Genomic DNA, 13,849 nt, shown 5'->3' on the forward strand with positions numbered 1-13,849 from the left:
GATATTAAACTTCTCCTCTTCCTAGAATTTCACTCTATGCTAAAAATAATGTTGCAACCCACAATAGATCAATGTAGAAGGGGGACTAATAACTAGTACCACGTATTAATGGATCAGATGAGTGGAGTACAGGGCAGCACTGTGGCTGCCCAAAACGTTTTGATAGAAATCGCTGAATCGTGAGATGTAATGACAGATGTCTTGGCTTACATATTGTACCTTTTGAAGTGTATCAAGATACTAGATGGAATCAGTCACAAACTTGAAATTTAAGTCTTCTTTTCTGTTACTCATGAATTTCTCATTCTTCAGTCATAACTTTTTCCCATTTTCTTTTTTGAATCCAAGCTGCTTTCAAATGTCAATTATATTGTCTAATAAGTCACTGTTTCAGAATCACGTGATCCGAAAAGAACAAACGGTGCCCTCAGAGATGTGTTGAATACCAGTTGGCCACAAGTAAAAGATTGTGCTTTCTTTGATATACAGTGAGTACTCTTTCATACTTAAATTAAAAAACAAAAAACCTTTTTTAATCTTTAGGCTATAAAATGAGAGGTTGTATGTTTTGTGTATACCTTTATCTTTATTTAAACTGTTGGTTGTCTTGTACTGTAATATCTTTATTTGCCCTTAAAATGTAATCATCCACAATTTTATGAAACTTTGAAATAAATTGCTGAATAGTTGTAATGCCCCAGACAGATTGACAGATTGATCGTTTGTCAGAATATGCACTAGAAACTTTCTTAATGTACATTTATTTTAGTGTAATGAATTATTATATACATGCATGATATATTTATTGTGATTTTACAGGTAGAATATAAAAATATATGAATAAAAAATAGAAAACTTCTTTTAGTATTCTATATTTGTCAGTCACAGGAAAAGAAGTAATTAAGGACAACAGATGGTGTCTATACTTCATGGCATAGCATCTGAAAGAAAAGTCTCAATACACTGAATTTCACCAAAAAGTTTTGCTGTTTGAAGAAAATATGGTTTCACAATACTAAACTCAAGTACTGAACAAAGATTGTTATGACCTCTATATAAAATGATGAGCTTGTAATAGGTACATAATGAAATTTCTGAAAAATGCTAGAATGAAAAGACAGAAAATTTTAAAAAGGTAAACATTATAACAGTAATGTAATCACAAGCCCAAGAAAGTAATTGCCATTGAAGAAACTTTTGATTCACTTATTACTTTATGAGCATATACCATCAAACCTATGACTGTTACTTCTTGTGCCAGTAGTACAGCCACACTACTTATTTTCATATAACTTCCTCAATTGCTCTAGCATTCATGTATCACAGGGCTGATTGTGTCTTGTATTTGGAAAAAGATGAAAGTCTGGAGACAATTAGTGTGCGGCTTGCATATCCTGTTCCGAAGTGAACAACATTTGCAAATCATGAAAGTCACCCATTTTCTTGACCTTTCACTTCATAGTAAAGAATTCTGTGCCAGAAGCTATTATGCATGCTCAGACAACAGATAAGTGACACGAACAGAAATACACACTCCTTTAGACCACAGTTGCCTCCATGCTGTATATCAGCAAATCAGTTGTACACAGTACTGGAAACATCAACAAACTGCTCACCACATTATAGCAAAAAGTAACAAAAAAACTTTGGACAGATTGCCAAAATGTTAAATAGCTATGATATTCCTTTTGAAGGAAGACCTAAAGGGAAGAATCTGAGACCAAAAAGAGAGTGACTGAACCTCCCAAACCAAACACTGTTAACATTGACATCTACTGGCAGAACCAACCAGTCACTAGCGTAATGGCTTGCTGTGTACAGTGAAATTAAAATGTCTCCAAATACATGAGAATGAGCTAAAATTCTTAGTTTTTGGAATATATTATGTTTACTTCCAAGAAGCACTTACAATTTTTTTTACATCTGAAGGCTAAAAAAATTGTTTCTTCTCTATAAAAGATGACTTTAGTTTAAGTTGAATGGTCAGCTTTGTAAATGATATGTGTCACTGCTTACTTCTTACCCTAGCCACCAACTGTGAGTGGCCACTATATTTGCAAATTGGCGTAACAGGTTAACTAAATATTTCCTTTAGTTTGCATCTTAATGAAGATGCAAACCTAGAAGCGCTCACTAATTTGGTTGCGCAGTTCTCTCACCTGTCCTCCTTTTTGGGGCTGTTGTAGGCAGTTGATCAGTTAATGTGCTCTCCAACCCCTTTTGGACATTGTTCAGTGAGAAATAAAAATTTCCATTTTAGCCATCATTTGTTGATCAATATATACAGGGTGATTCAGCTGCTCGTAGAAGTGCCTGTTTATACAACCAGCAATGTTATATTTGGTCTTCAAAAATCACGTGCAAGATTTTTATATTCTCTCACTCACTACATGCAAGCTATTAGTTCTGCAGAAAAAAATGAACAGGATATCTTTGTAGGAAATTTAGTGCAGTTAAGTTTTGTACTGGGATTTGTTTTCCACTGGAGGTCACAGTTTTCTTGTTACACAAGAAAAACATACGAAAGTGACCTTCTAATGCTCCCTCATCCCCATACTCATCCTCCAACAGTCAAGATTTCTAGTATGTTGTTCATGGCACTCCTTCCTACCACTGTACAAATATTTCTGACTACATGAAATATTTCTGATGTTTGACCTTTTTTGGTCACTATTGATTGGGCTGTCATGCCACCAGCATTGTCAGCTATTTCATTAACATCATTATCTGTGAGGATAATGAAACAAAGATGAATTTTGTAAGAGTTACATTAAAACTAATTATGGTGACAGTTTGATCCAAAATTAACCCTTACAAGCACAGTAGTTTCATAGGCAGAGTGGTTAACTAATATAACAATGTAATTTTTTGTTTTATGCTATTAAAATTCACACAATTGTTAGATAACATTTACACAGATATCAGATTTTTTTTAAGTGGTTGACTAAACTGGTGGCGTAATAAGGCCAGTCAGTGAAGACCAAAAAGTGTTGAAAATGGGAAATAATTCATGGAGTTGCACAATTTTGTACAGTGGTAAGAGGGAGTGTCGTGAAACATACCAGAAATCCTGACCAGTAGACGGGGTGCGTTTGAAGGTCCTTTTCTTTGTATGTTTTTTCTTGAATAATTTGAAATTTATGGCCTCTAGTGAAAACATATTCCAGTACAAAATTTAACTACATTAAATTTTCCACAAAAAAAGGTCCAATTCATTTTTTCTGTAGGACTGATAGTTTGCGCATAGCGAGCTAGAGAATGTGAAAATATTACACATGGCTCTTGAAGGCTGGATATAACATCACGGGTAGCATAAAATGGCATCAGTAGGGGCAACTGAATCACCCTTTATAGTCACTTAATCAAGTGCTGAAAGAGAAGTTACCAAAGTGACTGCCCTTCAAGGAATTTTTACAAAGATTCTTAATATTTCCAATGATTTTTCGTTAGTAAGAGGATTGGAACACAAAAGCATCAGAATTCATGAAGGCAGTTGAATAAGAGATTGAAAGAGAAATGATGACTGAACATAAAATTTTGTAGGTTGTAGGACACAGCATGTTCCCCTTCATCCTCTTTTTACATGATTGATGTCTCAGGCCCTCTGTTGAGATCTTATTCAGGATCTTCCAGGGTTACTCATTAGTTGGACACTGTAAAGGACCACTGTACCATTCGCTTATAAAATGGAGTTTTCCTGTGCATGTTCTGAAGAGTTGATGTTATTGGATAAACTTCTTTGGGCTCCTACTGATGGCCCATCAGATTATATAGATAGCAAAACAGGTTGAGCAAGAGGGTGAGAGGAATGTTAACCAAAACATCAATGTCTTGCTGCAGATGCGATTTCCTGGTGCTTGTTCACAAATGAGCAAATTGCTTGGTTCTGTTGTACTGGGTATGCTCTAGGTTGGCCATTAGCCAGCTTGTAAGAGCACTGTTTGTTCTTGGCTGGTTCCTGAGAAAAACTCCAGAAAAACTTTATTTTCAAGTACCAAGAGTACCAGTTTTGGGTATGGCCACTTCTACAATAGCTATTCATGGCAGATTGTCAAAATTTTTACCACATATTCTTAAAATGATGATCTCCAGGAATCTTGAAATTTTTTTGAAGTCATTGTCCATTACAAGGATGCAAAGGTTGAGAGTTATCTTAATTATGCACATAATATCGGGCTGAGGCATAAATGTAGTTTTAGCTGCCATAGTGAACACACAGAAATGTTGTGGATTCATCACAAAAATTTTAGTCATCATTTTTTCACCAGTATAACCATATGATGCACTATGTCTGTATAATGAGCATTACACACCGATCCAGGCTGTCTTTACCAGGAAATTTTTCGAAGGTTCCATCTGGTGGCATAGGCACCTTACAAAAAATTATTTTGTCACACAAAATTCTTTGTACTTGAAAATAAGACACTATATTTTTTGGTATACTGTATGTGTAGCCTGAAATGTTGCGCATTTTTGTGCAGTGTGTATATGACATGGGACAACCTAGAGAAAACCAGAAAAAAACGGAAATTTTGTAGAATTCCGGGAATTTTCATTGTTTCAACTTTCATTCAAATTTCTGTAATTTTGGCCGGCAAGAACCAGTATTCTAACAAAGGATATTATTGTATCCTGCTTCTGCAGAATAATACTGCAGCAATAAAACATGAATGAGAGCAAAAATTAAAATGAAGCATCTGTTGCGAAGGAAATGCGCCTCATACAACAACAAAACACAGTGCTCATACAAGCGTCTGCCAGCAGCAAAATGTGTCAAGGGCTTTAGGAAGACTATGCAATGCTTAACAACAATAAAATGACTCAGATGTGTGTGATGTCACAACTGTTTACATTACATTCATTTGAGCAGTTGCGAGCAGTCACATGTGCATGCACAGTTGAGTCGCGTATGAGTGTTACCGTTTCCTACTTCTGGCTACAGAAGTGTGCCTGTTAGCTGTATAAGCAGTAGCAGCAAGTGGCCAGGGGCTCCCCGGAAAAATTTTACTAGTGTGCGTAAACTGAGATGTCTGCCCTGGGTGGCGATTTCAACTGGGGGGGGGGGGGAGGGGGGGCGAATTCATATTCTTGAGGAAAAAAACCATGCTTCGCACAGTGCCTAGTATTCAGCGCACGTTGGTCTATCGATTATTCACATAATTTTGAAACACATCCCCGTTGATTTTGTAACATTTTTGAATAGATTCTAAGTTGCTTTTTGACTGAATCATAGGTTGATTTTTGAATGCGTGCATAGTGTACATGATGTCTCTGCCAGAGGAATCCCGATTGTATCTAGAAATAAACTTTCCTGCAGACAAAATGGGATGGGGCTATATGAGCTGAGTGCAATAAAGCCGAACGGGTGAATGCCAAATGCTATTTGTTATGTGGTTGACTGGGTTGTGAATGGTCTGCTTTGTTATAATTACTAGTGAAATCCATGGATTCAGACTACCAGAGTGGAAATAAATGACAAACAGGAATAACAGGTAAAGATTACATATTATCTTCTCGGGATATCCAATAAAATGAAATTCTGACAGAAAGATTTTGACCAGATCGCTACACTAGTAAAGGCCAGTTATACAGTCCTCGGTTAGAAGCTGCTTAAGTTGAATTCTGGGAGTAGCGCAGAAAACGCGTTGTACGAACACATAATAACATCCAACTGGAGAATAAATGTGGGACAACTAAACCAGTGATTGTGGCAGGTTTAGTGAAGTTAAGCAGAGAATGAGCCTTGACACTGGCCGGAATAGTTACAGAATTAGTCAGGATGAGATTGTTAGAGGGAGGAAGGAGAAGAAACGGGGACACCACACAAATTATGGAAGAATATGACAGTTCCAAATTTATACAAAAATTTCGTACTACTGCTTTTCAATCTCATTCTTGAGAAGCTGGAGCGTATGAATGAAATGTGAAACTATTTCCTAATATAAAGCTTTTTGGTTTTAGTAGGCCTAATAGGCATTTGATATTGGTACTTTGTGCTGTGAAGATGACCATTTGTGCCAGAACAACCACCTTTATTTAGTGGGTGTTACAATTGCAGCAATATTAGGCAGGCCTATGTCATTTTATATGGCAGACAGTGACAAAATAGATGTAATCAGACCGAGAAGTCACACCAGTTGTGGGTATTATTTGTATCAACAACTTTTCAGTGTTAGATGATGACATTTGGATTTTTCTTGTAGGAAAACATTTGTCGAACTTTGAACTTTGATGAGGTAATAGATCCTTTCGCAGAAAGGAAAGCACGCCATGTAAAGCTGTAGGAAAAGGGGGGGGCGGGGGGGGGGGGGGGGGGGGGAGGGAACCATGTCTTACATTTCCTCGAACATGTGTTTTATGTATCAGACTGTTCAGAAAGATGTGCACTACAACAGGACCATTTTTTTGAAAGGTCGATTTTTTAAATTTTTGGTTTGGATGGGGAGAGCAGTCTGATTTGTAGTGGGGAAGTGGATAGTCTCCACGTGACGCTTGTTTACGTTTAGAGATTTTGCTGTTTCCTCTTCATTTACTGCTCTCACATCAAATGATAACAAAATGGATTTCTGTGGCGGGGAGGTAGCAAATGGATTAAAATACATTTACATAATTACGGAGGGCTAAAATGTTGTTAGTTTCAGATCTTATTTTATTTCCATCTTTCTGATATTTGAGCATTAATCACCTTGCAGAACAATGAAGTTATTTTTGTCGATTTGCTAAAGAAATTTGGCTTTCATTAGTCTTTTCCGCTGAGGCTGTCAATTTATTTGAAATGAAGTGTGTAATTCCACTCTGTTGGCTAGTTTCAAGTGCTACAGCATTTCAAATGCACGTTTTCATCTTCTAGCACTTATGGCATCATTCCATACTAAAGAGTCAGATGTGAGATAATACGGAACTGGTACTCCAAGAAAATTTGCATACCAAAAACCACAATGAAAAGCTTAATATCAGGTCGAGGCCTCTCCATTAGTAATCTGGACATGCGAATGTGCACTATGAGCCGAATTATCCATTTTAGTGTGATTATGAAATTCCGATCTTGGAGTATTCTCTGATGCCTCGTTTCTTTTATGACACAATGTAAGATCTTTCAATGTTTTACACGTACAAACATACGGGCTTTCTATGTCATCGTAGCTGTGTAAACATGGTGATGTCTGTTATCTGGCGCTCATTGGCAAGTGCTAAAATGAACCTATTTCTAACAGGTCACTGGAAAATATTGTGAATGGTGGTTTGAAAAGTGTTATACTTTAAAAGTAAATTTCCTTAAAGTGTAACATGCACAAAAAAGATCAGCATTATATGTGAGAGCCTAGCCTCTATTGCAGCTTAGTAATCTATAGGTAGTAGAGAGCGTTTCATTTTCTAAACTGCCGAGAAATTCTACAACGGTGTATAAAGCCATAGCCATTAAAAGGATTGATAACTTTTACACTTCCTAGGGAAAGTATGCTGTCACTTAACACGGAGAAAATGCATTTTCGCATGGGAGAAAAAGTATTTTTAACTGGGAAAACTGGGAATTTTTTCCCTTGTCCATTATACATTCTGTTATGTAAATTAATATAAAGTGAACTAGCGTTTGTGAGGTGGAGATTTTGTGTTAACTTTATATTACGCATACTTATTTATTGTTTATATGTGTCACAATAAGTAAACATGTCAAAGTGTGTAAACAAATTGTTTTATATAAACAGCACACCCTGTTGTAACAAGGAAAAGAAGGGAACTAGCTGAAACATGCTTCAGTTGGAGCACAGAAAACGTGAATATGCTCCTCCATAAAAAACCCTGACAGAAAAGTGGGGAACCAAATCGTTAATCTACAATGCATACCTTTCTAAAAAAAACGTAAAAACATCTTTTGTAAATCATTATATTCTTTTCAGACTTGGCGTGTCTCTTGTACAGCATACCCACCAATCTGTACACGGTGTGTAATGAGTCTATTAAACCATATTTCACATTTCACTACTCATTCTGCTTTTGTCACCCAAAACTTTGACCTGTGAACAAGTTCACCATTTTTTGTGCTGAAAGAGAGGTGGCAATGGTGGAAAGAAGAGGAGACAGTACCAGTGGCTGAGAAAGAGAGAAGACAGTGATTGTGGGAGAGAGGAAGTAGCAGTGAAAGAGAAAGAGAGATGAATGAAAACAATATCAATGGAAGCCAAAGACAGAGGAAATAGTGACAGTCAGTGAGAGTCAGTAAACAGGAAAGAGAGATGGATAGAGATAGTAGCAGTGGAAGCAGAAGAGAGAGGAGACAGTGTAAATGAAAAATACAGATGAATAGTGGCTATATGTAGGCTTGGGAGTTCTGAACACCTACCTCCCTCCCCCTTCCCCCATCCCCACCCACCCCGTCACCCCACCCCTTCCACTCCAGCTAATTTTAACGTGAGTAAATTTGCCCACTTCCCCCCATCGCCTGTACCCACATGCTAAAGTTTCGCAATATAGAGGTCAAAATCCCAAGAAAATCATCCCCAAGGACATGTGGAGAGGAGATGATGGTGGTTCAAGAGAAAGATGGCTGCCTGTAAGTGAGAAGGAAAGAGACAGTGGCAATTTGAGAGGAAAAAAGGGGCAAAGACAAAAGCAGTGTGTCATAGAGGCAGTGGGAGTAGCAGAGAAGTAGACAGTGGTAAGGAAGAGCAAGAGAAAGGAATGAAGACAGAGACAATGGGAGAAACAGACAGAAGAAAGTGCCAGTGGGAGAAAAAGGAGACAGTGATAGATGATAGAGAGGCATAGTGGCTGTCACTGTTAGAGGTCTGATTGTGGTGGCTTTATTATGAAGAGAGACTGGGCAAAAAGATTTAGAACGTTCTGTGTTAAAAGAGTGTCCAGATGCCAAAATTTTTGGTGAGGAAGGTGGAATGAGGATTGAGACAACTCGTTGCCCATTTTTCTGTCAGAGTCTTTTAAAGAGGAGCACATTCATCTTTTTTGTGCTCTGACAGGAACATTTTTCAGTTGGCTACATTTGTTCTTAGAAATTGTAACCCTATTCTTGGACTTCCCTTCTACAAATGCTGCTTTTCTTGGTTGGCACAGATGATGTAGAAATCTAAATCTTGGGTGCAGTCCTCCTTATGTTCCACTACCATAGATTTCATTTTTGTTTCAAACACATGTGACATTTGTGCTCTTTTATAGCTTCTTTAACTGCCCATTACCATTTAACCTACATATACTTTGCCACAGCCACATGTCAGTCCATAGATTCCTGTGATCTGGAGGTGATCAGGTGCAGCTGTATTGTGTCAGAAAAAAAACAAACACTTCTATTTTATTCTGACTGAAAAATAAGATCTCTATACCATTTTTCCAAAGAATTTTGGTTACGAGGTCAGTAATGCTGGAAACTGTCACTAAGATAACAAAGTGAGAAAAGTGCTTCTTTGTCATCCTTCTTAGCTTTAGTAATAACATTTGAAAGCCCTGTCTTGGACAAACCATTGTAATTGTTGGTCTTCAATATCTCCTTTCCAAGTTGTTGTTGTCACAGATGCAGAATGCCTATGCAGACTGTGTTGAGCACTACTTGCTTCTGGGCTCGTTGGTGATGCAAAGTGGCAATACCTATCAGTGTTTGTATGCATTCTATACACATTGTGTCCTAAGTATTGTCAGGTCTCCTGTAGGCCAACACGTCTAAGTATGGGAGACCTATCTCACTATATCCAAGATGTAGATGACTCTGGGATAAATCTCATTTAAGTAGGTCTGGAATCTATAAAGTTAACATTTTAGTGCAATGTTCCACTGGTTCCTTAGTGTGATATCAGGAGGTGAAGTAAAGTCTGATGGGAGTTAAGACTTCCTATTATTCAGTCTTGCTCACCTTAACATTTCAGCCGACCTGCCAACCTCTTCTGATAGAATTTCGTTTCTTGAAGTGCTGTAGTTACTGCTGGAAATAAAGTGTACAAATCCAGTGTCTAGTTCTCAAAATAAATATTATGCTTCTGTTAAACAATGTGTCATATATTTTACTCTTGTTTACAGTAACCTTTCGATGCAAAAGTACTTTGCAGCATTCAGCACATCACAATTATATTGATATGAACTAAGTCCAAAATCGGCCTGTCTTATTTAACAGATTCTAACTGAGCTAATGTATAACAAATTTTCTCTTGTACCTGTGTTGTCATAAGCATCATCACAGCCACTCTTTCTCTGTGGCACGCACTATATCTCCAAGGCAGAGTCCAATAACACACAATAAACCACGCGACTTTTAGATGTGGTGAACGTGGTACAATGTTTATCGTCGTCCTGGCTTGCAGATGTGCTGTGTCCACCCATTCCGTGATACATGCTCATAAATAAGACATACATCCAAACAGTAGTTTATCCAATTCATTCTAAAAATGAACTTTTTATAGTGGCAATCATTATTTGTCAGTTCGAAAATGCTTGTGCAGCACATCACATCACCAATGTGATGTGTTATACTGCAGATTCCTTCCCTTAGGCAAATGGTGCCATCACTACTGTTAAACGTTAACCAAACAGCTAATATTCAAAGTTCAAAACTAGTTTTCACCTTTTCATTAGAAATGTCAATAGTTTGTATATATTTGATGCATAATCAGTTCTGCAGTGCATTTCGTTTGCAGTAAAAATACTGATTCCTATTTGTTACTTGCTGAATGCCCTCACAGTGAATTATAAACTAGTAATTGTAGGCACATATTTACCTTAATGTCACTATGATTAAGTTTCTTATCATTTCTACCATGCAATCATTCTTTTACCGTGTATTTGGGACCCCCGATAACAAATATTTATATTCATATAGATCATTAAACTGTTTTTTTAGGATATATCGTGGTTTTCTCTTGTGCACCATTCGTTACCAGGACCTGCTGTCCAATAGCCATTTAGTCAAATCATCCGTTGCTTTTATAGCCTTGCTCATGAAACTTTCAATGGACTAAATTACTTAAACCTCCCCTTAGAAAATTCTTACAAACCCAGCCATATTACTTATCATCTCCAATAAAAATTTAAAAAAATAATTATGAATAATTCCTCTTGGCGTAGTGTGTGAGAGACGGTAAAATTCACAGAGCTATACTGGGATATTGCCCTGCACAGTTGTTACAGGGAACAGCACATTCATTGTTACGAAGGCAGTTTACTCATCAAATGTCTTCAGCATTCATAAACTGCCACCAAACCAGAGGAGTTACATGTTTTGAACAGTTAACAAACATTTATTGTCAGGCGTTCTGTAGTTAGTTACTTATCTTTTCAAATGTGGATAATAGCAAACAAAAGTTAATCACTTGCATGTCATCTTTAAATTAACACATGGAACAGATTAACAGATTCAGGTAAATCCTTCTATTTTGCTACTTTGGAGGGACCTCTAAACTAAGTATCAACTTATGTAGTAAATGTCAAGATTCACCTCTTTCTGCTGAAAGTCTACCCTTAAACAATCTTTTAATGTTCCACAGTGGTAGTGTCTGTATTTATGTATCATCCCTTTTCTCTCAGGTATAGGCCATCCTTTTCTTCTAGGTCCACCTGTCCCTTCTAGCAACCGAGCGAGGTGGCGCAGTGGTTAGCACACTGGACTCGCATTCGGGAGGACGACGGTTCAATCCCGTCGCTGGCCATCCTGATTTAGGTTTTCCGTGATTTCCCTAAATCGTTTCAGGCAAATGCCAGGATGGTTCCTTTGAAAGGGCACGGCTGATTTCCTTCCCAATCCTTCCCTAACCCGAGCTTGCGCTCCGTCTCTAATGACCTCGTTGTCGACGGGACGTTAAACACTAACCACCACCACCACCACCACCACCACCACCACCACCACCACCACCACCACCCTTCTAGCACACCACACATACATACAGAATAGGGTTCACTATCCTGTTGATATCTTCTTATGTTACGCATATGTATTAAGGTAACCTATTCATACCTGGTTTTTAATCTGTTTTGTTTACTGAATATGTGTTACTTCTCTGTACATAATCAGTCACTACTTCTCTGTACATAATGAGTCACTACTGTAAATCTGAATGCCCTTCTGTTTGGTATTTCAACAATTGTACCTGTATGTTAGCCTGTCATGTCTACACTTCATAGCTAATGGTATATCTACCTTGATCCCCATGTCAAATATGATGGTATGATGGACCTAACATCCAGCTCCATCTAGAATAAATGACTCATCTAGTTTATGCAGTCTGGTTAATTTCTATTGTGTGCCACATAGTGGTGTAGAACTGTTGTAGTTGTAAAGGGATATTCCTTATGACACACATTTTTTGATCACGTCTACATGTATTACAGAGACCTTTCTATTTTCCACTCAAAGTGTCTACTAAGAAAACACCCTCTGGGTGTGCAATCCCCATAATTTTGTATGGATCTTCATAACAGTGGAAAAACTTGCTCGTTTCTTTCTTTAATTGTGAAGTATGATGGAAGATTGTCGCTAGCACCACGTCACTGAGTTTAAAATTAGGGATGCTTGCTTTTAAATTACATTCTTGCACTCAACATTGTGCACATCTAATCAATTCCTTTCTATCTTTTCTTGTAATTTTCTTATTGATACGTCATATATTTCAGGCCAAGAAAAAAATTTTAAGGACGGTTTTTGTTGAACTTTTTATTCAACACATCTACTGGGAAAAGCCCACTTAATAAATAAAGTAATACATTAAGGTTAACTTGAATCTCTGGAACCTAAGGGGCTCAGCATCCATTTTGTGGGTATGGGCTTGGCAACTCTGGGATTCCTGAGCTGAAGACTGGTGAGCAGTGCCAATCCTCTGTTACCATAAGCTCTAGGCACGCTTCAGTGACCACTGTACAGCATGACAGTGGAGTACTGTGTGTCATATAGGAAACGGGAATCTTGGTCTAACCTCTCAGGTTACGAGAATGGTAAAAACCTGTATAAAAAACATCTCACTCTCAAGATGTGCAGCGTGCCAAAGAGTTGGATCGCTGTTGAGGGTAGAACAGTTATTATTGGACAACCCCTGAGGAGCCTATCACTCCTCAGTTGTACTAGGTTTACTCAGGCCCGGGAGGGGGAGGGGGGGGGGGGGGTATCTGTTTAAGCACTCTTATTTCCCGAGCTGCTCGTGGGACCAAGATGGAGCCCTCGAAATCATCTTCTCATCCCAGTGTGGTGGGTGGACCGCCTGGGAGTACTCACAACGATTCATCTGAAAGAATGAGGAGGCTTGCCTCCTTATAATCAGAATAAGTTGGATTTCAGTAACAGGTCACAATGAGTCATAAATTAAAATGTGTTTCTGGTGATCAAGAGGAAGGAGGAGGTGTTTGGAAAAGAGTCCCCCTTCTATATCCTTAAAGATTTAGGAGGACTTGCTGGCATCTTAAAGTCTGTTAAACAACTGCATAGTGGTTCTGTGTTGATCAAAACTAACGAGTCAAAGCAAGTGAAACTTCTTAAGAAATCACACAAATTGGATGATTTTATATTGTTGTTGAGGTGCACACCTCTTCCAACTCAAACAAGAGTGTGGTCACGTGCTGTGATATCATGGACATGGACATAGTAGAGATGAAACAAGAATGAGCATCACAGGGAATAGTGGATGTGGAGCAACGAATGCGAAAGAATAATGGATAAATTGAGAAGACCACCACTTCCATTGTCACCTTGAATTCTTCAAAGCTGTCAGAAGGTATTGTGGCAAGGTTCCTCCAGCTTACAATTAGGTCTTAAACGCTTAACCCTATGCATTGCTATAATTGCTAGTATATTGGCCGTACAACAATGAGTTGTGGAGGTGAAGTTACTTGAGGGAAGTGTTGAAAGGTAGTCCATGACGCTGAG

At 38.1% G+C, this 13,849-nt stretch overlaps 1 protein-coding gene across 1 annotated transcript in view; it reads left to right on the forward strand.

Annotated features, from left to right (window-relative positions):
- Positions 1-13,849, forward strand: part of LOC126353809 (uncharacterized) — a 93,610-nt gene that overhangs the window by 46,942 nt on the left and 32,819 nt on the right. Inside the window, exon 3 of the mRNA XM_050002907.1 lies at positions 395-488. Coding sequence (XP_049858864.1) covers positions 395-488 — 94 coding nt within the window. The remainder of the gene's footprint in view (positions 1-394; positions 489-13,849) is intronic.

The sequence above is a fragment of the Schistocerca gregaria genome, chromosome 3 (genome assembly GCF_023897955.1).
Source record: "Schistocerca gregaria isolate iqSchGreg1 chromosome 3, iqSchGreg1.2, whole genome shotgun sequence".
Classification (NCBI taxonomy): domain Eukaryota; kingdom Metazoa; phylum Arthropoda; class Insecta; order Orthoptera; family Acrididae; genus Schistocerca; species Schistocerca gregaria.